The 26,995-nt window shown below is 41.1% G+C and overlaps 2 protein-coding genes across 2 annotated transcripts in view; one reads left to right on the top strand and one right to left on the bottom strand.

The window, feature by feature from the left end:
* KBTBD12 (kelch repeat and BTB domain containing 12) overlaps positions 1-26,609 on the bottom strand; it is a 39,042-nt gene extending 12,433 nt beyond the window's left edge. Inside the window, exons 1-7 of the mRNA XM_021267025.4 lie at positions 26,103-26,609; positions 25,586-25,967; positions 19,187-19,247; positions 16,714-17,849; positions 15,462-15,732; positions 12,372-12,522; positions 3,811-4,008 (exon numbers count right to left, since the gene is read on the bottom strand). Coding sequence (XP_021122700.2) covers positions 3,811-4,008; positions 12,372-12,522; positions 15,462-15,732; positions 16,714-17,783 — 1,690 coding nt within the window. The 5' untranslated portion in view covers positions 17,784-17,849; positions 19,187-19,247; positions 25,586-25,967; positions 26,103-26,609. The remainder of the gene's footprint in view (positions 1-3,810; positions 4,009-12,371; positions 12,523-15,461; positions 15,733-16,713; positions 17,850-19,186; positions 19,248-25,585; positions 25,968-26,102) is intronic.
* MGLL (monoglyceride lipase) overlaps positions 4,128-26,995 on the top strand; it is a 100,161-nt gene continuing 77,293 nt past the window's right edge. Inside the window, exon 1 of the mRNA XM_013092331.5 lies at positions 4,128-4,263. Coding sequence (XP_012947785.1) covers positions 4,245-4,263 — 19 coding nt within the window. The 5' untranslated portion in view covers positions 4,128-4,244. The remainder of the gene's footprint in view (positions 4,264-26,995) is intronic.

The raw sequence follows: 26,995 nt of genomic DNA, 5'->3' as shown, positions 1-26,995 counted from the left end.
CTCTAATGAGCCTACTCCTGCCATGCCCAGGCTAACATTAATAGCTGTCAGCCTGCACAGGTGTCAGGTTTAATGCTAGGCAAAGGAAATAAGGTGTGTCAACAAGAATATTGTACACTTGATCCACAAAGGCTGCTTTAAAATCTGTAGCTACAGCACTAAATGCGGCAACATTAGAGCGGTTAGTGGAAAGCTGGTTGGCTTCTGCACGTTGGGTCCTTCTGAATATTCATACTACGACTGGTATTCTCTGTGCAGAACTACAAACTAATGGATAAAACCAAGGATTTGAAATATTTCTAAATATCTTGCTGAATGCTGTAACATTGCTGGCAAATGGCAGGCAACACTCATGGCAGTAGGCTATGTGAGCTGGAGCTGGGTGTCAGATGAGCAGATTAATGGCTCCTATTTGCAATAATAGTTTTAGCAGAAAATGAACTAATTTGGATAAACTATGGGCTAGCAGATGAAGTCTGGCAAGTCATTCTAAAGCAGGAAACTGGAATTCAAAGTAGAAATTATTTTTTGGGTACTTATGATCATAAGGCACATCATTTGTTGCCAAGTGATAAGAGGTCTCAGAGTGGCTTCTACCATCTAACCACAGACACCAGGCTCCTGACAGCTTTGCCTTCAGTAAGCCAAGTCTGGATTGCTCATATCCTGGTAGAAACACGGAGCATTAACAGATAAGAGGTTCTCAGGGTTCTGAATTGCCTTCTGGTCTGTCAGAGAAAATTTCAAGCACCAAGGACCAGAATGTCCCTCTGGAAGTCTGTGCTTCTCCATATGCTGCATGGAGTCTAGGGTCACTAAGGTCTTCATGTAGGCCCCTCAGCTCAGTCTAAACTTCTGCTGAATTAATTCCCTCTCATAGCCAGTCCCTGAACAAGCTCCTAAACTGAGGAAGCCTCAGCAGGAAAAGTCTTACAAGTATTGTACACCAATAGCTTAACTTGAAACAGCATTTCCTGCAGTACAGGGGAAGCTTTCTCTTGAAGTCTGGACACTTTGGAGTACACTCATCCTTTAGAGAGGCTTTATTCTGCATTGCTCAAATGATACTCCCAGCTGCCCAAGCAGACTTCCTTCTGGAGACCAAGTAGCTGCAATTTCTCTTCTTCTGCTCCTGGGGATGCTGTTAAGTGCTACTCCACTTGTCCTTGTCCTTCTCCGAGCAGAGGTTTAGAGGCAGTACATATCAGATGGGCATCCTGTTATCAGGAAATTTCAAGGAGTGTAATAAAGGACACAGAAGTGATGGCAGTTGAAAGGGCAATGTCTTTTGATCCAAAATTAAGGCCCTTTGGGCATTTGACAGCTGTTTCTGAGCTTTGTGTACAACATCTCTGGCCTCTGATTAACCACTTAGGTCTATGCTTACACAGAAAGGCACACAGAGCACGGTGCATAAACAAAATTAAGATGCAAAAACATCCTTATGTCACCAGCTTCCCTACTGCTGGATCAAGAACATAAATGAATGCAAAGACAAGTTGAGACTAGGAGTCAGGGACAAGTCTCCTGCATATAGGGAGTCCCTATATCTGGCTGCTTATATATATTGCTGCTCTGGAGAGCCTTAGCCAATGTCTTTGCCTTTTTTTTTTTTTTTTGAGAAGCACTTGTACTCGAGTGTTCACAGCAGCCTTTTAGAGTTCAGCAGGCAGAAAACCCAGAGACTACAGCTGTGCCACCAGCTTGTTCCAAAAACTCCACTCAGTTGAAACTAAATTACAATGTTTTGTAAAATTGGAATATCCTCTCTTGGTTGCATCCCTCACAAAAACTGAAGTGGCATGCCAAGAAACCCAAAAGACTAAAGCCAAACAAGCACATTCTAAAATAACCCTATCTGCTACTAAAGCAGCAGCAGCACATGCTGTTCTGTGAATATCCTGAATCTGCTGAGCAGCTGTAATTGTGAAAGAGCAAAGTCAAGCCACTCTCTTCAAGATCCCACACGACAGTAATAACCCTCTGCCCCTTACTCCAGCCTTCACCCCAAAGAGCAGCACTCTTCCCAGCGTGCAGAGAAGACAGGGAGAGAAACCAGTGACATAACTTCCAGGTTCTGCAAATGGACTCCAGTCATCTATTCCTTGATGGTGGTAGCTGGAAGTTATTATGAAGATTTAAAAACAAAAACAAAAACAAAAACCTTTCCCTCTAATAACTTTAAAGTCATTAATAAGTCTATCTTAAGACACCGCTTCCTCTCAACTCTTCAGACATTCGGATACATCAGATTTAAAATTGACTGTGAATCTTATTTTGGCTCCCCTGTTAATAGGCATTATGCTAACAGCACAATCACATACTATTTCTCAGGTATACAAAGTGCACACATGGAGGGCATCAAAATCCAGGTTGCACAGGTAACCGCAATACTGGCATTTTCTAACTTCCACTCCTTGTTTCCCCATGTAAACAACACTTAGCGTAGGAGAATTCTATACATAATTATCTAGATTGCAATAATACAGTCAGGAGTCAGGACCCCATTGAGCTGGCATTATACAAGCATACAAAAGATGGCCAGCTCGAAACCCACAGGGGAACTTTCAACCTTTCCCAGTGCTGCCACTCCTAATGCAACTCAGTGACAGAATGCGGGGCTTTTTTTTTTTTTTTTTTTTACAGAGTTATTCAGAAGGTTTCATGCTAATCTGTTAGTCATCTTGAACGTAACTGCTTCACGTGCTGGTGCAGATGACCATCCTTTTGAGGTTTGTACCCACTAACTTTAGACTTTCCTTACACTGCTGAGGACAAAAATGATGGCACATTTCCTATGGAAACATTGGAAATCATATGGAATCATAATCAAAATCATTCTGAGGTCACAATTTCCATCAGGTGTGGCACAAGAACACGCCTGTTAGAGCTGCCATACAAATGTTTTCACAAAGCAGCTTCTTCAGACAGCAGCAAGTGAAGGGAAGGTAAGTTGTGAACTAAAGGATGAAAACCATTCTGAAACAGAGCAGCTCTAAGTTTAGAGTTCATAATACAAGTAAAAGCCAATGCAGCCTTTATTAGTGTGGCATGAAGGACATGACCCAGTGATACCATATGGACGTTACTGGGCAACAGTGAGCCTGACACGACATTTAGTAGCAGTGCGTAGTGCATCTGTACTACTGCTTTCTCCTAGAAATGAGATTGGGGTAGCAGCTGCTCTATAGCAGGAGAACTGTGCATGTTTTGAGAGACTCTGCATTTATAATTAAAATTAATGAGTAGCAGTACTGGAGATAGTCAAGCACAGCTGGGGGAAGGAAGACTTAAAAGGAGAAAGGTGTCTAGGCTATGGGACTAGGATTATTTCATATCACCAGATCTGGAATTTGACCTCCCTAACCAGAGTACTCATTAAATACACAAGGTTTTTCAACACTGAAAATGAAATCACGTAAGTAAACAGAGCTAGCTACCACAACTACAGACGGATCAATAGTGCCTAAACCTTCAACAAATATGTTCAAGTTCTGTAATGCCCATAACAAACATTAAGATCCTGATCTCAGTAGCTCTGTATGTATATCAAGGAGAATTCTGCATAGGTTTGGAACAGTTCAGTGCAGATCAGAAACATCCTTAATTTTTCATGCTTTGAGGGAAAAAACAAAGAACAAACAGAACACCATTCATATTGACATTAGGAGTCAGCAGTCCAAAGGGCTGGATCAGCTCTGTTGTTCCAGGGCATGCCAGTGCCACTTCACAGAGTTATTCAGTCAAGTCAGGCTGTATACAGTGAAACTGATTTCAAATACGCAAAGAATTTTAGACTCATTTGAGTACCTGCTCCATGAAATCCTCCACAGAGGTACAGCTTCCCTTCCACTGAGCCTGCACAGCTAGAGTTTGTTCGTAAGGAGAGGAGGGGAGAAGGCATAGGAGGTCCATCCCTCCAGAAGTCTCCATCAGGGTTATAAATCTCCACTGCATCAAGGCAGTTCCGTGTCTGCCCCCTGTCACGACCAAGGCATCCAATTCCTCCTGCAGAAAAAGAATACATAGGTCAAATATAGCAGTCCCAGGTTCTGCTGAGAAATACGTGGCTGGTTACATCATCTTTTGTTTACATGTCCTCATATCAGTCTTTTTTCCTTTCCCTTTTGCAGCTCCAGAAGTTCATTAGAAAGTAAACTCAAGGCAGAAGCCACCACGCATCATCTACGGACATCCAAGCAAGATCCTTTCTGAGGGCTGGTAACAAAGGAAGGACAAGAAACATGTCTTCAAAAGGCAAAGGTATTTTGTTTTTTGCATATGTAGTAGAAACGGTCATAATTACTTGTTTTGTGTGCTGGGCAAATCACTATCACTAAATCATGGTGGATCAAAAATTATTTTGCAATTACTCTTAGTGTGTTTGACACTCACTTGCTAACCAACAGTCATTTGGGTTTGTCTCAGTAAGAGAAAGTTCATACTCATTTCTGAATGGAAGCAAGCTTCAAAAACCAAAACATTCGATATGCAGAAGTACCAACGGGGTCATTTGTGACAAGCCTGAGTGTTGAAGAGTTAATTACAATGCCTGAAGTCAGTGTGCAGGATTGAAAGAGATCCCAGTTTTCTTTTGCTGGAACACACTGCAACAGGCTACAGGCACATACAAGATCTCAGTGCACAGTGCAAACACTGTACACTGAAAGCACAGAGTAAACACACCCTTTCCACATCTTTTCCAGTGATCAAATCCAGATTTTGAATTCACAGCCTTCAGTTCTCCACTATTAATATGCTGACGTACCCTCACAGGTTTTCCATCTGTGCCAATGGACACAATACCCTGTAATGAGCACTGATGGCATGCTAAAGCAGTTCTTTTGTGCATGTGGTGTGTGCGACCACTTTTAAATACAAAATGGCTGCAATATGCATGCAATTTCCACATGAAGGGCTAGCTTTCCAGATACTTTTATAGGATGATTTAATTGTGCACATCCAAAATGGATGGCATGGCATGTAATTATGCCCTTGCATAATTGCAAAGGGGAATGACTGCAAGTACAACCTGTGCAAGGTTAGTGAAGCTGCCTTTAAACGTATTGCCCTGCCAGTGCTAAGATTGTCTGTTGAAGAAAGGAGCCCCTCGTGCTCAAAGTTTTACCTATGTAAGGTTTTCCATCTACCTCTTCATATGGACTGTGCTATATTTTCCAACATTTTGAACACTCTCCAAAGATATTTCCAAGAGAACACAAGTGGAGACCATAGTTCTCCAAATTTATACCTGATATATTCCTGATCAGCATTTCAGAGTCAAGATAATTTATGCCTGCATCAGAGCAACAAAATGAGAACCAAATTCAGTGTCCTTTATGCAAGTTTTCCTCCAGCTGAACTTGCAGTGCTTGATTCAATCCAACATTTGAATTTTTCAGGCACTAGTGCGTACATATTGTGCTTACTTCAACATCTACTGTCAGCAACTCTGATAGATGACAGCTTTATTTATCAGTGAAAAGCTAACAACTAATGTCTAAGTGAATCAAGCCTCAGAGGAGGAACCCAAGAGAGCAGGAGAGTGATTTGGCTAATCACATCCAAAAAGGGACTTCTATACATCATCATGCTGAGCCACTCTCATAGTTCAGTCTGAGCTATTCCTTAGGACTATCTGGAAACAAGAGAGCTTCGAACAAGTTTCAAAATTCAAACATTCACTTATCATATTGTTCCTAATGTCAGGAACATTGTCCTCATCTGTGCAGTATTCTTCACTGCTCTTTAATGGCTTTTCAGAAATGTTCCATATTCCCCTAAATTTAATCAAGGGAAGTGGCAAGGGCTAATCAGACGAGGTTTTCATATAAGGCTATTATTTAGTTGATAGCTTACCAACATTTCTGACTCTATAGCATCCTTTGGTAGGATCACAGACTGCAGCATGCAAGACAATCTGCTAACAGGATATGTACAGTCTATGGAGTACAGTGTAGCACAGATGCCCAAGAAAGTTTTCACTGGTATCCAATAATATTAAAGGTCCCCACAGACTAATCTGATCTGTTCAAGAGGTAGTTTCATGATGCCAGAGACTGCTGCTGGTTTCCAAGCTAGTTTTAAAATTGCACAGGTGTTACTGGTACTACACTGAAGAACAGACACTCACCCACAGGAAAAGTCTTCATCTGAGGAATGAAAGAGCATCTTGTTCAGAGGGACAAATGATACCAGTTAGGCCATGCATTGGGCATATCAGACTCACAGAACTGAATAGCATTTTTGATTGCTTCAGCATTTCTTGGGGGGGGGGGGGGGTCAGTGCCCCACGTGCCTAGAACATTTCTAGAAACATAATTGCTGTTCGCTGATTTCTTAGTGCATTGTTATTGTCACTGCCAAATTCAGTAACTGTGGGGCATGGTAACTTTAGAAATAACAGAAATAATGAGGTACAGCACAGTCAGTGACTTTTGCAAGAAGTCACAACCACTATCAGTTAATGAAGACATTCAGCTGCCTACTCAGGGCATCAGCCTCCAAGCATTTTCCCTGAACAGTTATTAGAGAGGTAATATTTAGTGGCCTATTAGAGCATCTCTTCAAAAGTTTGAGAGGTACCACGTTTTTTAAGCATTTAAAAAACCTTCATTAGGCAATTTAGGTAACTTAAATTTGACCTCCTTTAATCCTCTTATAACCTGACACAGTCCTGAAGGTACAAGATATCTCCAATTTACATCCTTTGCCATTTCAGTTAGATCCAATTTCACGTTCAATTTACAGCAAGGACAAAGCTAAGTTCTCAGCAAGTAGAAAATGAGAAGGAAAATCAGAGATAAATAAAGTTTAATTTTCAAGCTTAAAAAAAAAACAAACACAACAAGTCAAACTCAGAAGAATTACAACCTTCTCTTGAAGCAATGTTAATTCTGAAATATTGCTAACAAAGGAATATGAGGATATTAGATTCCACCAGCACTGCTTTGCCTTTCCCAGATGTGGTAGTTCAGCAATACTCTTGTGAGACAGCAGTCTTTCCTCTGCAGACACTGATGTCTCAGGTCTCTTCCCAAATAACTAAATGCACAAATCAGCAAGGAAATTCCTCAAAGTGAAATCAAACCACATCTGCAAACAAGCGGAGGCATCTCATGTTAACCAGGCTATCCATCACCTACAATGTGTATCCCATGAAAGACTTCAGATGGGCAGAAAAAAAAATAAACTTGCTGTGTCAGGCAATTCATGCTGCTTTACACTCAGTCACTCAACCCCAGATCATCCTGTCCTGCTGCCTTCTTCATTCAGATTTATGAAACCATTAGGAGTGCAAGTGGAGACATATGGAATTGCAGTTAAGACCAGGAAGGCTGAACTGAACAGATGAGTTTATGTTTGGTTCCTACAGGGGCCTCTACATGAGGTGGAGGTACCCTTGAGGAGGGTAAGGGCAAGCAGTAATAGGGGCAAAGGGCTGTAGGTCACTTGGGGGAAGTTTGCGACAAGAGGCCTGGCAGCAGCTTGAGGTACTGGGGGCCATTTCTGTGTATTTGGAAGTCTGTACATGTGATTGTACCTTAAACCAGCCCATGCTGTGGTCACAGCCTCACAGGAGTCCCCACAGGTGTACCAAAGGGCAGCAAGTGCTACTGCCATACCTACGGACTGGGGTGGATGCTAGAGAGGGTGGGTCAGTAACCCACACTCACCTCTCACCACAGAACAGGTGAATTCAACACCACCTGGCTTAGTTCCCTGCATAAAGCCCAATTACATGTCCTTTGTGCAGGGAGAGATGGATTTCTCACCGGGAGATCTGAACATTTCTGTCATTTTCACATTCATCACACAAGAGGATTTAATCCCAGAACTCAGCCCTACCCCTCCCACCCCTTACAAATACACCCTTTCAACATGTTAGGCTTTTTACATTATTCACTTTCCCTAGGAGATATTTCAGATGCCACTGAAGGACTAAAAAAAGCCAGTGAAGCCACCTTTGTGTTCCCAAACCCATTAATGCTTGAGAGCTTTCCATATCACGCTTGGATGATTCTGCAATCAAACATACTTTCAAGGGCACTCTGTAAGCAGTAGTTATAATGGACTTTAAATTTAACATGAAGTACCATTAGTAAAATAAATATACAAATAAAATACATAATCTTTATTAAGAAATCATGACAGAAAAGACAAGCCTTTGATGAAGAAAGCAAAACAGGGGTAGGTGATGTGATTAGAACATCCCTAGAATTTCAATGAGGTGCAGTTTTGTGCCTTACTGTACCCACACACTGCTCGTAGCTGGCTGAAGGCAAAGCATTTTGCCTTGCTTAAGGTCAGCTGCCTCCCTCTTGTCCCATTCTCATCTGAGAAGGCTGCGTGCAATTTGAATCACATCAGTTCTAATAACAGAACACCCTCCCAGTGCACGAGGGGGAACGGCTGTGAGATAGAGAGTCACTAGCAATAATTAGTTCTGAAGATGCAAAGGAAATAAATACCTTATATACATCTATGTATATCTATAAGAGAAAGACTGACACATGGTTAAGTTCCCAGTGATTTCACCCATGACACTAGAATTGGCACATGTAAAAACAGGCACTCACGCTAAGCTCCTATACAGCTGAATTTGCCTGACTCCAACCTGGACAAGTTTTCTTTCCCAGGATAGTTGCCCAGATCCAAACCTAGATCATTCAGTGCACATACAGGACAGCTTACTTAAGTGACACCTGTAAGGTGGATGGTGGTTTAGGTAGGACTGAAAAGAGCTGGGGACCTCTGAATGTCAGAGTTTACACTATTTAATTTGGCTCCCCTACTTAGATTGGGGTTTAAATTAGACAAGACCTACAATTCCTCAGCCACATCAACTCCTCAGAGCAACAAGAGCAGGGTTGTTCCCAAGGGGAAGGTATCCCAGGCAATAAGCTCACCGGCAGGGAACCAGAAGCAGGCAGTTGTAGAGGATCCCACCAACAGCCCAGCAGTCATGAGGCAAGGAGAAGATGATGAGAAGGGGCTGAGACACCAGCTCTGAGCTTAAATGATGCTCGTGGACCTATGGGCAGAGAGGGTGAGGTGGAAGTCCCAGGTGAGGCTGGTCAAGCTGATGAAGACCTCAGGGTACTGCCACTGGAGTTCTTTGCTGTATAATTAAGTTCTCAGATGACAATATTGAGTAATATTCATTCTTACTACCATCTCCGTGAATTTTTATCAAAGGAAAGTGGGAAATGGGTGAAAAAAGCAGTAATTCTCCAACAAGCAAGTCAAATCTAAGCTCATGCTCTCCTTTGCCTCATGTAAAATAATTCACTATTAAATTGATCTCTGAAAAGCACAATGGATTTAATAGCGCTAATCTCTTATGTAACATTTCCCTTCATTACTCTTTAACAGCACTCAAGCTGAGAGTCTTAGCACTTATGCTGCTCTCTCACTCTGCAGAGCAGGGCTGCATAGCTGGTTTCGTGGAGAAATAAGGGAGCAATAAAGCTAGCCCTGGCAGGCACTTCCAAAGATGAGAAGCACTGTCATTTTTTACTAACGCAGAGCAAAGCAGATGATGTAATGCAGTTTGTAGAAGACACAAGGAAATCAGATGGATTAGAAGCAGGGCTGAAAAAAAAAAAAAAGACAGACAATTGTCTTCCTAAACATGGTCAAAACATGGTCAACACTTCGGTTTCAGGTCCTTTAAAGCCTTTTTCTCATTTTCTTTGATAATTCTTAAGTGAGTACGGAGCATTTCTCCTCTCATATATCAGACCAATTTTTGCTTTTTTCATTCCTCCCTACATACAGGCACTTCAGAGACTGTGGCACAGGTACAACAGAGCAGAATCAGGCCCATAATCTGCTGCTTGTCAGAAGTCCAAAGCATATTTATAAATAGACATGTTTATTTTAGAAGAAGGTGTTATTCAAGTGCATGGTTAATACTCAAGCATGAAAGCTAAAACGTCTCCTTCCAGTCACTCCTACACAAGCTTTCCTTTCCAGGGAGACCCCAAAGTACATATTCAAATCAGTATTTTGTGATTAAGACCTACAGTGTTTAATTGAACCTCATTTAATTGCTTAAAACATTTAAAAGAAGCTCTCAGCAAGAACTCAAAGAAAAAAAAAGTTTTAAGGAGATGGGGTGCTAGGCTAAAGAAGATAAACAAAAATTCTTTGATTCTTAAATCTTCACTAATAGGATTTCTCATTTAAATCCTTCTATATTTCTTATTTATAAAGCAGGAATTACATAACATAAAAGCAACACATGGTTAAAGCTGTCATGGTGATACAATATTTTTTTACCAGTGACCTGTATTTTAGAGACAGTCGTTCTACTGAGTACATTTTATTATACGATAGTGAACATGGAATTCAAATGGATTAATTTATATAAATCTTCCTAATTTATCCATTGGCTGCAATGAGTTTTCAGAGTCTTAGCAGCAAAGGATATTTTTTTAAGCAAGAGATTAAAATGCATGACCTTAAATAGAGCCCTCCCATTTGGTTTTCTTCCAAAAGTATCTCAATTGCCTCTGTCATTAAGAACACAATACTGCTCTTTCTTGGGCTTCCCAATGAATATAGTTATGTTCCTGGGAAAATATGGAGAGAAAGAGCTAAGACCAGTCAAATGGGATGAATAGGAGAAAGGATTTTGAGCCTTAGGAGATGCTGTTCATTTGCTTTTAAGGTTTATGTACATGATATAAATAGCATAAGATTCTCTAGGAACATTACACAACAAACAGACAATTATCTTGCAGGGTTGCTGATTAAGACACGTGATACAGATTCCTGAACAATGCTATTACTCAGACAAAAAACTCTAATCTATTTCTCATTTTCCTTCCATCAGTGTGACTCTAGAATAATTCCATTTAAGTCATTAGGGTTTTACACGCTGGAGCTGGCAATTAGGCTGGGAAGGGTTTTTGGACAGTGACTGTGTACTCTATGTTCTGAGCCAACAGGACTTTCCAAAAATTAACACTTCAAAGGCTAAGCATCACATTCTGATCTGGGTTGGGAAAAAATGTGTCTGACACAACACAATTGAAATCAGCAGACTACTTACTACAGATTTACACCTACATGGATGAGAGCTAGCATTACGCTCGTATACCAAGGAGGCTGTCACTGTATGTCATTCACAGCTAGTGTTTCATCTATGATTTTTGCTTCATATTTATTATAGAACTTGGATTCATACCTCAGAGACATTAGAGAGGATTAACACTTTGTGCAGTGATTCTTCATTTATGTTCTGAAGTCCCACCTAATCCTGAATGTGCTGAGACCTGTACAAACTGTACAGGAAGACAGAGATCCTGCCTGAAAGAGCTGACAAACTTACTTAGTTTAAAAATATGTGCCAAGAGTTGCTTGAAATAAGTCATATCTACATGCAGCACTACTTTATGTACCCAGCTAAGGCTATATTACTTTTTTTTTTTTTGAAAAGTAAAGCTTTAGAAGCAAGGCTTGGTCCTTGCAAGATGTTATCTTGCATTTCCCTGTTTCCACCTTGCCTTCCTTCCCCTCCTTCCTCTGCCCTCATCAGATCTTCTTAGATGGGAGCAGACTGCAGGAAGCCCTTGGAGATGGTGCTCTGCTTAAGGGACAAGTTTTATATCAAAAGTGAGTGATGCTTGTGGGAATCCAAGCATTGCTATGGAGCACACTTCTGAGTTGTCCCTTCACTGAATGTCCCATGCCTGAACTGCAGAATGAGGGATATGGACAGGGATTGTTTGGGGACAACAGATTTGGGGGGAGGAGATTACTGAACTCTTCCACACAACTCTTAAAACTTTTGGTCAAACTACTGTTTTGAAAATATGAGAAGTTTAATTTAAAAAATGACAAAGTGAAAGATACAGGCTTTCCAAAAAATGCACTGTGTTGTGTTGGATGGAAGAGCGTGATTTACTGAATTTCATCAGAATCCACAAATAATGTTGGTTTTGTCCAGGACATCCATATTCTATTTTTCCCTGTGCCTTTCCTTCATGGCACTGGGCATGTTACTTAGCTTCCTACTGTACACCTGTGAAATGATGCTAACAAGGTTTCTCTACCCATCTTTTAAAGCTCATTATTATTTATAGCACACACCAGTAGTCCAAAGAAAAGCAGTTTAAAAAGCAAAGTATCTTTGTTATATTAATCCAGAGCACTAAACATTCAGCTAATTTAATCTACATGAATTAAGGAAGGAAGAAATTATGTGGGGAAAAAATAGATCCTGAAAATAACTATCCATTCAGTCCAACATACGTTGTCCTACAGTACCTAGCAAAGGGTGAGATATTTCACTTCACAGAAGCAAATTGCTGGAAAAAAGACAAAGTCATGGTGCTATCTGTTAAAAATCTGTTTCCTCTTACCCAGGACATAAATCTCACTGTTGACCACGGCAGCGCTGAAGCGGTATTTGGAGTACTTCATTGGTGCGCGCTCTGTCCATTTGTCTTGGCCTGGGTCGTACTGAAACGTTCTGTTACTTAATCGATCCGGCTCATCGTCAGGCAGATCCATCTGTATGAAATATGACAGCCATATAATAATACAACATTTGGAGCCCTCCGCACATGCCTGCATGCAATTAATCACAGCAGACAGAGGAGCAGATAAATAACATAAACACATCAATTATAGCTGCGAAGTGATGCACACACACCACGGCTTAACAGCATCCATGACTTGTGGCTGGGAGTGCGTTGTAGAAGGCAAATGAATAAGAGAGCATTTATATTCTGTAGCAGTAAAGATGGGGATTTGTGTAATAACAGTACATTCATGGGCCCAGTTCTGGCAGAATGAACCTCTTTTGCAAGGCTGCTGTGAAGTCCTAATGATGGTAAAAAGGAAAACCTTGCTATAAAATATTTTTTCTCCCTGCTAACGGTTGAATTTCTGCTTCCACTGTTATTCAGACTATACTGTGAGTCCCAGTGAGGTACTTAGCTGACTGTGCTCAGGCCTATTTATATACAAAACTTAGCCTCAAGTCATATGTACATTTCTTTAGTCAGCCTAGCCAGAGTAAAGTTGTTCGACTGCAGTAACTTCTCCTTCAATACTTTTAATGACAAGCTCCTAACACCCTGCTATACTTTTGCTGCCACAATATTCTTTTTATACTCACTCCTACTCATCTTGTTCTTCCTAATCTTCTTCTCCCTTCTCTCCCCCTCTGGTATAACACAGGAAGCTCCGATTATGTTTTATGGGTACAGCACTTTGGATGTAAGCTGTAGGCTGTGTGGAGAGGATTCTGAAATATTTCAGGATGAAAGGTTTCACTTGGAGAGAAGGAGAAGGAAAGAGCTACTCTCCATACTCATAAAGTTGGCATACGTGTTCTTGCTTTGCTTGCTATTTTGCTTTCCAAAAAGACCTTTACAGCACTGATATAATGGACAAAATATTAGAAAACAAATTAAATTTAGACAGATATATAACCCCTCGGTTACTGCATTCAAGTGCCTGGGAGAATGCGTTTTTCTCCATGATAGGTGTGAAATACTGATTTATTCACTGAGAGGGGGGTAACCGCATATTTTCAATACAGAATAAGCATGCACTTAAGAGCAGACACCATCTGACATGCTTTAAATTCACATCCTACTTCATTTTCTTTGTGGTGGTGTGCACATGAACCACCTCAGAGCACACGCTGTGCACTTCATGCACAGAAAACATAACATCCAGTACCCCTACTCTCTGTCCCACGGGACTGAATCCTTCCTCTCAGACTTCCACCAGTGCTTGCTTCCAATTTAAGAGCCTCCAGCTACCCCAGCTTGGTCCCCTTGCATTTCAGTGAGGACAGACCCGTGCTGAAATGGAGCGATGCTGCAGCGAGTCAAGCTCTTGCCTTCCTAAGCTGTCCCTTCATGTCCTGGCTTGACTTTGTCTTGCATTGTTCCCCTTGCAAAGTCTGAGTGGGAAGGGAACATGTATTTATCTGTGTCCCGTAACGGACACACACATTCACAGCACTCCATCAGTGCTGTGTGGTTAGTGTTTGTTAGGGACTGAGGGAACATTCAGTGCTGCCTGAGCACAAAGGCGGCTCCTTGCCCGCAGTGCAGCTGGGGCAGCCGCATCCACCACCACCCGCCTGGCAGGTGAGAGCAAGGAGATGATGGATACCGTAGGGATAAGCACCCTCTGCAGCACTGAAGAAGGACGAAGCTCGTTGTCTGACTTCTACATTTATTTTGTTACATCTTATACTTGCAGTTTTTTGGTTTGTTTGTTTTCTATGGACAGATTTTTTTCTAAGTATGTTCTCACAATTCATTTCTTTAAATAGTAAGGTATCCTTGTTCAGCCATTTTAGCACCAGAAATGCTCTCTGATCTTTCTGTTGCCTTCTTTGGGGACTTCTGCACTCAAATTATCCAAAGAGGTGGAAATCCTGTTTGCTGAATAAATCTTGCTTAAGCACTTCAACCAGCAAAGTATTTCAAGGGATCACAAACTAACGAGATGTGATGACAGACTGAAAATATTGTAGCTGGCAATAATGATTACAGGTGTTCTACATCATTGTCAAGTAAATGTGGGGCTCTTTCTTGAATACCCAAAATTAAACTGCACTGAGTAGTAAATAAGAATAGGCTACAGTCTTAAAAAAGATCTTTTCACACTGGGAGCAAGTAGAGAGAGCGAGCAGTGTTTCTGACATCCATCTGCCTCATGGCATAATTCTGTATATTCACTGTACTACTGAAAATGGTAGTTGTGGTCTTGTTGAAAATTCCCATTAAAACTTCACATAGCCAAGCAATGCAACTGACACCAAAAAATGGACTGATTACAGGAATCTCTTTTCCAGAGAATGTTTCACCTTTTCATTTAAAATGTAATAAAAAATAAATGAATGAACATTAATCAAGAAAGTTTCCTGGGAGATTGAGGTGAAATTTAAATTTCAGATGTAAATCAGTTTAGCTGTGTATATGTTTTCTGAAGATGGGGCTCAGTTAAAAGTCTCTGTGTTATTTAAACACCATTATTTAAGGATACTTTTAAAATGTAGAGAACAGTATATAAGGAGAAGAAAGGCTGAAATTAATCAATTTTTCATAGCCTACGATGACAAATTATGCCAAATAAATATCATCCTAATTATTTCAAATTTTCACAAAAATTAGGTGTTTAACCTAGTAGCTATTTAAACTATGTTCAACTCATATTGACCCAAAAGATATATTTTAAACTTGCTCACTGTGCACACCTCCATGAAAGAACTGCCCATCCTGAAGTTATTTGTGATGAGGATGGCTCAATATGGATATTTTTACCCTTTACCCTGTTTGGTTTTCCTACAAAAGATATGGAAAGAACGCGAGTGATTTATTCTTCTCCTATGCAAGAAGCACCATAAAATTACACATCACATAAAGGAAACATAGTTCTGCTCATTATTACATAAAGAAAGCAACATAACAGGCACTTTTCTTAACCTGTGGTGTCCAGCCACCCAGCACGTACAGCTTATTCTTCATTGTCACCACCACATGGCAGGCTAATGGTACCGGCAGAGGTGCTGTGCTTCTCCAGGTACCTTTCTCCATGGAATATTTCTCCACACAGTTGGTGACCTGGTATTGATTTTTCATTTTCATTTGCCCTCCAATTACATAGAGATCGTTATGGACAGTACCCAATGCATAGAGTTCACGGAGCTGAGAGCTGCACAGGCTGTGCCAAAACTGGTTTCCTCGCTGGTGGTATCTGTAGGGAAATCCAAAGCTGTAAATGCCCTGGCTCACTGATGTCCCACCAGCTTGTTTCAAACGTTATCCCCTTCAACCTCCAAAGTTTATTTAGTGTTATGATTACAAGAGGAGCTTTCTCCTTCACAGACATGTTATAGAACTGAGACCAATATTTGCAAGATCAAGAATCTTTAGTATTAGGGATCCTAATTTTACACATCTTTTGAAAGATATTTGACCCTATTTAAGGTAAGGAGTCCCTTATTTCTGCATGTGTTGTTCAGTCACCATTTCCATTGAAGTTGATGGGAAGAGTGAGAGTTCAACACTGCTGAAAATAAGGCCACTTTGTCTATCTTGGTAGGGATTTTTTTTCCTTAAATTTAGATACCTATGTTTGAAAATGTTATTTTTTAATTTTGTCTTTAATCCAGAAAAGCTCTGGTTTTCTTTAAAATGGGCTAACCTGAAAAAGACATGAGTAAAATAGAATGAACTTTAAATTATTGATTATTATCTTTTCATCTCTGAGCTTTCATTGGTATGGCATTTTTAGAGAAGAGTGTTATCTTCAGCTTACTGGACTCCTTGGGACTTTTGCTTGACTCATTTACCCCCACTAATGACCATGAAAAGAAAATCCTAGGAAAATGTTGAGATTTAAGTTGGAGAATATAAGATCCATGTACATTGAAGAAGGATCTAATCAAGCCTATTTACACAGAGATGCCACTATAGTAAACCCTCCTCCTTCCAGGAGAAAAAGCATGAAGACTTGGTTGTATATATATAATTCCTTGTATCGTGAAGATCAGTTGTGACAAATTGCTTTAAGTAGCCAAAATCTCTGGGAAAACTTTCAGGTAATGAACATTTTGTCTAATGGTCTTTTCTTGATCTCAGAAACATCAACTTGATATAAAGGAAATTTATATCAAGGGATATATTATATATAGGGAAATTCTCTGACACACCTATAAATTTCGAGGGTACACACCTATAAATTTCGATGTTCCTGTTTTTTTGTCTAGACATTTTGGCGGCGCTGGCCTCTCCTGCCACAATAATATCATTATTCTCAGTGACAACACCAGTGCAAACACTTCCTAAACCCTCTCCGTACTTTGGAGAGGAAATGAAATAAGTCTTTTTTGTTGCAGGAGCATAACAAAAACTGGCATCTGCGTAGCTCCCATGCCTTGACCTAATGCCAAGGGAATTGTTGCCGATGCAGAGTAAGAGATCAGTTGTCTCCATGCCATATCGCAGGCTGAGAGAAGGTTGGCTGACTAGCTTGATGGTTTTCAGCGCTTCCTCAAACATATCATTGCATTCTGAATTGCACAGGATCATGGTGTTCCTTTTGCGGGCTTCCACGAGAAAGGATGGGCTGACAAGCACCAGTCTCACTTGTTTCAGGAGTTCAATAAGGTACTCTACCCGTGACTTTCTGCTGTGGTTTACCCATCTAATGACAAGGTCCAGAATGCTCTCCTCCCTGGAAACATTCAGGTCATCTGATTTTATGAGAGACAACAGCTGCTGGACTTCAATCTCTAATATTTCTTCCTGTAAGCTCACCTCAGCAAAGTGCTGATACAGGTATTTCTTCGCCTGATCACATAAATCTTCTGCCCCAATGTGATTTGCGAAGTAGTAGATGCCCACACAGTTGGAAGCGTCCATGTGGTCCATCATGTACTTCTGACACACATTGCAAACCTCTTCCATCTGCATGAAATACGCAGCCAGGGCAACAGTCTGCACGTTCTGGTTAGTGAGGTGCAAATCCGCGCTGTACATGTAGTGGAGTATCACGGACACGCTCTCTGCAGAGATGTCATACAGCACCACTTCTCTTTGGGTGCACTCAGCCAAGCCACAGGTAAACATGGCTTTGAAATAAGGACTGAAGGCAGCCAGGACCACCTTATGGCAGGGGAATTTCTCACCTTCTGCAACTAGCACCACATCAACTATCTCTGTTGATTCCTTCATTCTCTTTACTTGTTCCAACAAAGTCAAGCTATGGTGCTGCTTTCTCTTCTCCTCAGTCTTACGATCCATGGTTGATCTCAAAAGTCTCTTTTTTTTAAGTCTCCTTGGAATACAGGACCTTCATCAGGAATGTTTCTAGAGTTAGAGGAACAGCACTGTTATTCAACAAATTAGTGGGCAAATGAATATTGCTGTTCATATCTAAAGATAAGTCATTCTGTGGTGTGTGACATAAATCAGTAATACACAAGAGTAAGTTAAATTATGGTAAAAATTCATGCTCAAGATCTCCAGGACAAAAATAAATAAATAAATAATCAGTACTCCAAATTATCTTTAATATTCAATATTCCCTCTCCCCACCCCCCAGTCTCTCGGATATTCAAGCTTTTGTGTATTCTCACATGCACCTGACAGAAATTAGCCCACAGGTTAGATGCTGCAAGTACCTTACATTTTCATCATCCCCCTCAGGTTCAACAGGAGAATGAAGCAGTGCCTCTTCAGTTTAGCTACTCTCAAATTAGGAGTTTTTCCTGAACTGAGACTTTAAGAAAGGCTTTTACAAGACTAGGAAGCCAGAACTTTAGACTTTTCTCATACTTTTTACAGTCATTTACATTGCTGCAAAGTGGGTGGGAAATAAAGCCACTATAGTACAACCCAGTTCACTAGAGTTCTGGAGTTTTACAGGGGCAGAATGGTTTTGATTCAAATGCCCGGTGTTTACATCCCTACAAAGCTGCCTCATTGCTCCCTGCTTTACTGGTAGCTTCCTCCCCAGCCTTGAAGACAAGAAAGGACCTTGGTCAAGAAGGTGTTGTGGGCAGAGAGCTTCCACACCTGAAATATGGGAGAATGATGGGCAGGAAGCCATTTGATCTAAATAAATAGTCAGGTTGGTTACTCTTTCACCTCAAGGTGTAGGTCACTGGTTTCTACAGAGTTGCTACTGGCTTGCTTTGGGACAAATAAAGGATCAGTAAACAGGGACCAGCTTTCCAGCTGTTCTCCTGTCTTTCAGTGGGATGCTGAAGTGCTATGTGTTCACTGAGTTTGGGTTTCACTTACTGTAACCTCAAATGGGATTTTAATTGGATTGTAATTATTTACATATTCCCTCTATTTTTATTTACTGGGGAAAACAGAAGGAAGTTCACGGTCCCATTTCTGTCGGGGATTTGGGGCCCTTTAGTGAACCTCATGAGCTTTCAGATTAGCTGGCTGCAGTGGTAAAGCTGTCAATGGGAGAATAATGCTTACCCATCACTTCAGGGATAGCAGTCCTTAGCAGTTTTTGTCTCTAATGTGGTAATGAGACAGTTCTGTTGCAGAAATGCATTAAGGAATCATGTCATGAATCACTGCCCCACAGATATGTCCTAAAGCCATGGTATAACCATGTTTGAAACACATTTGCAACATGGTATGAATCGCTTAATAGGACCACTCAAACGAGTAACATTCCTCACCAGCTTAAATGTTTGCAGGATCAGGATCGCATACGACAGGTTGAACTCGCTTTCTCAAATCCTGAAAACACAAAGATTAGTCTTAGTTTTATTAAAGATATATGCATTCAACATAAAAAATAATTATATGAAATTCTTTGAAATCTACCTCTCAAGCAGTCCCGTTTTTTTCTACAGACCTAGGTATTATAGTTATTTTCCAGGTGAAAAGGAAATCTGCAGCTATATTATCAATCTCAGACCTAGACTTTTAGATGTTCAGTTGTTTTTGGAAGTAGTGATCATTCTGTTTTATCAAATTAAATAGATTCCTCACTTTGAATGCTAAATTAAAAGCCAGGCATGCTTAACGACTAACATTTCCTTGATTTTATCTTTTCTTTCCATATTCCAAATTTGGAACTAGAAGCAACACATCTGAGAAATGAATCTGGGATATTACCAGACTTTAAAAAATGGTTTTGGAAGACAAAATACAAACTTTATGGTTTGAATGTGGGCCAAGCTCTAAGCTCTTCTCATGGTATTCTTTAAAATCAATCAAAGACAATAAGTTTAGTACAAAAATAGAGTGATGGTACCTCCAAAATGTAGAATGTGTTTTGTTTTACAGTCAATAGAAGCCTTTTCTGAAACAGAAACTGTTCTATTTTTAATCCTTTGTGGTAATCAGATGACCACTTTGTTGTTTTCCCCTCTTGCTGTTTTATTATTTTGCAGTGTTTTATTTTCACTGTATTTTGATAAAGAAACTACACTGTGTCTCAAAGATCACGTGTCATGAGCACACATACCTCAAGCTAATGAGTTGTAGTGTTTTAACCAGGGTATTAATTCTACAACTCAATTGAAGAGTTAACTGCAGACAAGACTCCAATCACATTTAGCAATCTGAACTAACCAAGCTTTTTCCTCCAAACTGATCAAGTTCTCTTCTTTCTCTTTTGTGATGCCATAACTTCACACATCCTCCAGCTTCTCTGTAATGGACAAAATGTGCATTTCTAATGTGAAGAACAAGGAAGATGATTAATCATCACCATCTTTTCCAGACTTGTATACATATCAGGAAGAAGCAGCATGTAGAACTGAGTTAAAATTTCACTTCCTTTGCTGGTCAACTTTAAATTTTCTTTCACCATTAATTTAGCTTTCTTAAGAGCAACACTGCCTTTGATTACACAGTTTAGCAGATTTATGACTTGTATGTGCTCGTTTAACAGTGATTTGGATATCTAGCACAACAGGCTTACAGCTTTTTTCTCATTACTTTCTCCAGTAAGGCAGCAGTAAAAGGAGCCTTTAAGCACAGGGTAGCTCGCACCATTCATGTACGACTTCAGGCACAGCTTACATAAGGCAGAAAGCCTACATCCATCACCAGGTGACTGTGGGCATTGCACCTGGTGTGGGGTGCTCTCTTCTACCGCCCATGAAGCTGCTGGAGGGAGCAGAGCCCAAGCATCCTCCCCCTGCAGCCTGTGTGTGGTTGTTGGTGTGCCTCCTCTCTCCTGGGGCTGACCCGTGCCCACCACCTCCTCCCTGGGCTGAGTGCTGCAAGGAGCCTCCACCCTGAGGAAACTGGAGCTAAAAGGTTAAAAAGAAACCAGGATTAAAACCCAGGGGTGAAATCCTTTCACTAACCAGAATTTCATCCCCCTGCATTAGCTGCAAACTTGTCACTCCCTTCCTGGCTTTTAGCAGTGTTTAGGTGAGGTCACTGGAAAGATATTAATATTCTCCCGTATATCACTGGAAAGACTATTAAAGGGTAATAATGAAACGGTGCTGCTTTGCTTTCCCCTCTGGGTTACAGAGCAAAGAGATGGTACATTGATATTAAAAGAAAGGATAAATGTGATACAAATATAATTTGCAGTGAAACACTATACAGAGATTGTGCCAGAGGCTGGGTTGTCATTATAACAACCCCAGTGCAAGGCTCAGATCCTTTGTAATGTCACCAGGAGCTAAAAACAGAGTTATTGCCTTCTTCGGAGTTTTTGGATATTTCTTTCTTCTATTTTGAAAAATGGATTCAGGTGCAAATCTTCATTTAATGTTACTTTACTTCAGAGCCATGCTGTTAATTTTCCTCCACTTCTGGCTGCTACTTTTATTTTCATGTTAGTCTAATATCACTTTTTTTTTTTTTTTTTTTACCTTTATATCATGAACCTTATAAAGAGCCATATATAATTTTATGCAGGAGCTACAGCACGCGTTTTGCCAGGCAGTAGGGTGCTGCATGAGCAGTTTAAAACATAAATAAGTACACTGCTGTGAGCTCCGCTCTACAGCTTTTATGAGGCCATCAGACTATAAATAAACGCTGTCCTCGATTCTCAGTTACACTGCAGCCTCTTTGAATTGCCCCAGTGCAAGGGGACTGTAAACCAGATGGAAGCGTCTCATCAGGAATTTCCCTTAACCTCTGGGAAGAAAAAAAAAAAAAAAAAAAAAAAAAAAAAAAAGCTACCTTGTAATTAGAGACGTTATTTTGTCTGTGGTTTGGTCTGGGACATAGATTTTCCTTGCCTCTCCCTCTGTGCCCAGGAATCTGCTTGTCCCCATGCCGTGGCAGGAGGGTGGGAGCTGCGGGACCCAGCCCAGGAGAGGTCACAGAGCCCGGCATGGGGCACTCCCGCCTCCTCCTCTTCCTCCTTGCCTTTTTTCATTATTTTCCGCTTTAATGAGGCTGCCCTGTCTTCAGCCTGCCTCCCTTCAGGTGCTGAGCGGATCAGAGTTCAGTCACATCAAAGAACCGGTGCCTCTGCCTATGAATTATTTGTGCTTCCTTTGTTATCGGTGAGCCGGGAAGCAAATCTGCTAATTGTGTGCATTATGACATTTGGCTGACAGCCACAGCCAGGCAGAAATCAACACCCAGATGATAATCATGTTATAATCTGGGTGCTTAATTGTGAAGGCTGTGCTGGCATTTAAGATTGAGATTTTGAACCACACAAAAGACCTCCCAGTACTCAGGAAGAGCAAATAATAACGCTAATCTTGATACAGGGAAAATATATAAAAAGAATAAGCCACTGAAAGGAGGATTCTGGGGAATTATAAACCAACTTGCCTATTTCTGATACCTGGGAAGATGCCGGAAGAAATTGAATTATAAGAAGGCAATCAGAGGGCAATAAGGTGATAAAAGCAGCTATAGCACCTATTTATCAGGAGCAAATCATGTCAGTCCAATCTTATTTTCTTCATTTTTTTTTTTATTTTTTTTTAGTGATAATAGAGAATTAATTAGATACTTTGTCTTTAGTGAAGTTACTGATACGATCCCACATGATATCATTAGAAACAAATTGTGATTAAATCAACTGACTAAATCAATGCAAGTTAGATGCCCAACTGGCTGAAAAAGCACATTTAAATAATCGTTATTGGTGGTCAAACTGGGAAATGTTGCAAGAGAGCTGTCCTGAAAAGGTCTCTCACAGTTTCAGGGAGCACTTACTACTTGCTTTGACTTATATATTATTTCTTCAATGATTTCCATCCATTCTGGCCAGATAAAAATATAGGAACGCGTAGAAGAGCATTTAAGTGGGAAAACATCCAATTCTTTTTATAGAATTTGTCTATATTTTTTGAGAGCGTATACAGGTACATATTTCTTAATAAATGTTTCCCTGTGACAATTAGGCATACAGTGTTTAGAAGCATCTCATACACCACCATAACTACCATCAGCCAGGATACCTTCTCTGAAGTTTTCAGTATTCTACTAGTCGCTAGTTGCCTAGAGATTTAGGATTTCCATGTTTTCAAAGGCATCCAAGGAATTTAAAAGTCCAAGTCCCATTTAAGCTCACTGTAATTTCATAACTAAAGTATCTGCATCATTTTTAATGGAAGAACTTCAGCTCAAACTTGCTTGAAAATGTTTGCCAGATGACGTGATCTCCTTCCCACTGATAACAGAAAAATAACTCTCTTTGCTCAGCCCTGTCCATCTCCCAGGATCAGCCCTATAGCAAGTGTGTTTCAGATAATCTGATCTGATTTATTGCTGGAAGGGAAAAAGGAACTGTAAGGGTTTGAAACCGTGAACACTGCAGATCAAATCATGCCATTGGCCTTCATGAGATGAAGTATGGCAGTACTCCTGAGAGAGATTTTAACTATTTTTCTCCTTCAGACCCTGTGGCACCTTATTTATTTTCACATCCCATCTGATACAGAGGAGCCTGAGCCAAGGCCATCAGAAGTCTTATGATAGCCAAGCACGAGCCAGCTCCTGCTGAAGAATTCAGTGCTGGGCATGCCCGCAAGAGCTTTCCTAGCAGGTTACAGTGTGCAAGTGCTGCAGGTGGGAGCTCTCAGTGCAGAAAAGCTGCTGACTTCAGAGCAGCAAAGACGGACAGTTGTGCAAGGGTTGTGTTCCCATGGGTGTGCCTGTGATCTGTAGGCATCCCACTGTCAGCAGACTTGAAGTCATCTCTGTTCCCATTGCCACATCTGACACAACTTGGCCTTTTCTCAGTAGTTTATATCTTTTCTTCCTCATTTTGATGCTCTTCATTTAAAATAAAAATAAAATGTGACTTAAGTGTCACCAGGCTAGAAGAGGCTGGACACCGAGCAATGAGATTTTAGGCAGCCTGCAAAGCTTCTGATACTCTTTGGGAGTGGGTTTGACCATCGGAGACCTGAAGATGCTTTGATCAACTTTCAAAGTGCTTGTGTAGTTTATGGTTCTAGAAGGATTTGTCAATTTGAGCTCCGTTTACTGCCAAGACAGAGGCCTAGATGTGGGATTGGATTAATATTGATCCTATCTTAGCAAATACTAGGCTTTTTTTTCCTTAAGCCATTATAGATTCCTATAAAAATAATAATCAAAGAAGCTGAAAATGAAAGACCCCATGGGCCATCTTTTCAAATATACCTTCACCTGACCTTAATTTTCATCTGATTCTAAGCTCAGTGAAGTCAGTCAAAAGAATCCCATGATCCAAGTAGAAAATGGATGTGGCTCTGTCCACAAACAACTCCCTACAAACAAACCCCAGCCTGAGGCAATTTTGTGCATTAATTGCACAAGAAGAATAGAAACTAAATACATACATATAGGGCCCTTTCCTTTTAGGAGTTTGTATGAGCAGATCATTTTCTTACACATCAAAACTAATTGAAATGGCACAGTGCTCATTCACAGAAGGAGGATGCACGAGTTTTTTATGCATCCAATGATAGAGGTCAGCAGGAGGGAAATGTATTTCTAAAATATATTTTATTAGCTCTTTCAGGAGCCTGGCAAAGGTCTTAGAAGTTTCTCACTTTGATTTATTCTAACCATACTGGAGAGCATAGGAAAGGCTTACTTTCTGGAACAATTACATCATACTGTGCTTTTATGATTGGACTGTATTACAATTAAAAGAAACATTTTAACCATGTAGTGCAGACTAAACTCTATCTGTATTTTTACAGCAGAAAAATTGTGAACTGTAATCACCAATTTTTACATAAAATTCCAAAGTATGTGTCTGTTTGGTTAGCAAATACTAGCATGTGAAACCTTAGTATCCCTGTCACTGAATAGTGAAATTAAAATAAATTATGTGTTGTAAACCCTTAGAACTTGACATCAGCACTGCTTTATTTACTGTTCAAATCCAGCCTTTCCCATAAATTTCTCTAGTTTCAGTTTCAGTCACTACCAAGCCAGTATCTGGGTACGTCCTTTCCCACAGAAAAGAAAGTTCACAGCAAACCCATGGGAAGAAGGGAGCAACAGACCCAAAATGGCCCCTGGACTCACACATATCTGATATGTGCTAAATCTGCAGTCCCCTCTGAAACATTTTCAACTTCCTGATGTAAGGATAAATCCCAGACACATATAGATATGGTGATGGGAGAGGTAGGACCTTCTCCACACTTCCTATTGGAAGCAAGGGCAGATGCCTGCAGTCTTTTGGGGGCACAAAGCACCCCAGACACAGACCAGGATCCCTGCACCCTATTTCCACCCTGCTGGCAAACCCCTTCTAGCTGCAAGCACACCCCATGTTGATTGTGGGCTCCCATCCTAACCTTGTTTGTATTTAATCTCGTGTCTCCTTTTTGACCTGGATGGCAGGTGTAAAATACTTTGAGGGCTTCAGTTCTGGAACCACCAGACAGTAAGCAACGGGTCCTACATCCTCCCTGCCACACAACTGCCTGCAGCAGACCCTGCATTGCTGTGCAGAGGCTCCATCACTTGACATTCTCATGTGTTTCCCCAGCCCTACACCCAGACACTCCTGCCCACAAAGTGCCCACGCACCCAGCAGCCCAAAGCAGCCCTGGCATTGCCATGGTGCCCACCCTGCTCAGCATCGAGCTTCCTTCTCCATCCTGCTCCGAGCTGGGGAAAGATTTAACACCTACCTTTCTGACGCCGGCAGCGGCAGGTGTCTGTGAGGCTGCGTGGGCGAGACAGGGCTCAAAAGGGAGGGAAACAAATCGCACATAGCAGCAGGGCTGCTGGTGCACGGCGAGGTGCTGGGGCTATGAATAGACCAAGCTGGGCTCCTGGCTGGGACATGGAGCTGCTCAAATGTCATGCGCGGGGGCATGCAGGGACTCAGCCGACTGGCACTGATGCTGCTCTCCTGCCCCTGTGCTGGCTGGATGGCTGCTGGCCAGACTCAGCAATCCCAGACTGAGGGGTCCTTGTGCAATGGCACAGCTCCTGCCCTGCCTCAGGGGCAGAAGATGATGCTGAAGACCAGGTGGTGGATGTGGACCTGTCCCATTCTCCCAGCCTTCCCTGGAGGAAAACACACAGGGGGGCTTTGCCATTACTGAGAGAGGGCAGGATTCCTCCCAGACCTAGATCCTTATTGGAATCTCAGCAATTTTTTACCCATAATATGGAAAGTTTAAATTCCCCCCTCAGATATACCTGGGATCCATCCATTAGAGATCTGGCTCTTTGTACTCTCAGCACAGGTTGAGAGAAGAAACCTCTCCCTTCACGGTGCTGATGTTGCAGACATGGAGGCTCCTGCAGGCCTGGTAGCCCTGCTCTGTTCCTCTCTTCTCCTGATCCTCCTTGTTGCTGCATGCTATCCCCATCCCCACACCAGGCACACCGCTGTGCCACAGCTGATCATGGTGCAGGGAGCAGTGCCAGCACAGGCAATGGCCAGGGTGACTCCAAGTTCACTGCTGAATTTGGGGTACCAAATTACTAGCTCACCCCATTTAAGCCACACTCAAAATCAAGACCACTATCTCTACAGCTGGGATTTTCCCCAAACTTTCTTCTCCTCGTTAAGAGCTGGAATTGCTTGTAAAATGTCACTTTTCAAGGGAAATAAGCATTTCTTTCTACAAAGGCTGACAGTTTTGGAGAAAGTATTCCTGATTGTGTAGAAGTGTTATCTACATATTTTTAATCAGACGTAAGGCCTGAGTGTCTTCTTGTTTATGCTGATGTAAATCAGAAACAGACCCACCAAATTGGTCCAGAATAATGGGGCTGCGCTGATTTACATCAGCTGCAGATCTCTTCCGATAGTGTTGTACTCCGTAAATTAAAGGGGAATCAAGAGGGCCATAATAAACTATTTATATCTCCATATGTTTAAGCAAAGATGGAAAAAAGATTAAGCAAAAATTAGGGTTATAAAATTGATTGATGTTGAGCCTATACTTTTAGTTGAGAAAGACATTAAGGGGTTTTCAGAATGTTCTTTTTTAAATGGCATTAATTTATTTATTCACTGAACTAATTGGTTGATTGATCATAATAGCTTCTGAGAAAATTGAAAATGAAATGTATTTCCTTATCTA

This window comes from Anas platyrhynchos, chromosome 13, assembly GCF_047663525.1.
Source record: "Anas platyrhynchos isolate ZD024472 breed Pekin duck chromosome 13, IASCAAS_PekinDuck_T2T, whole genome shotgun sequence".
NCBI classification, from domain to species: Eukaryota; Metazoa; Chordata; class Aves; order Anseriformes; family Anatidae; genus Anas; species Anas platyrhynchos.
The sequence above is the reverse complement of the archived record's forward strand: the minus strand, read 5'-3'. Positions and strand labels throughout refer to the sequence as shown.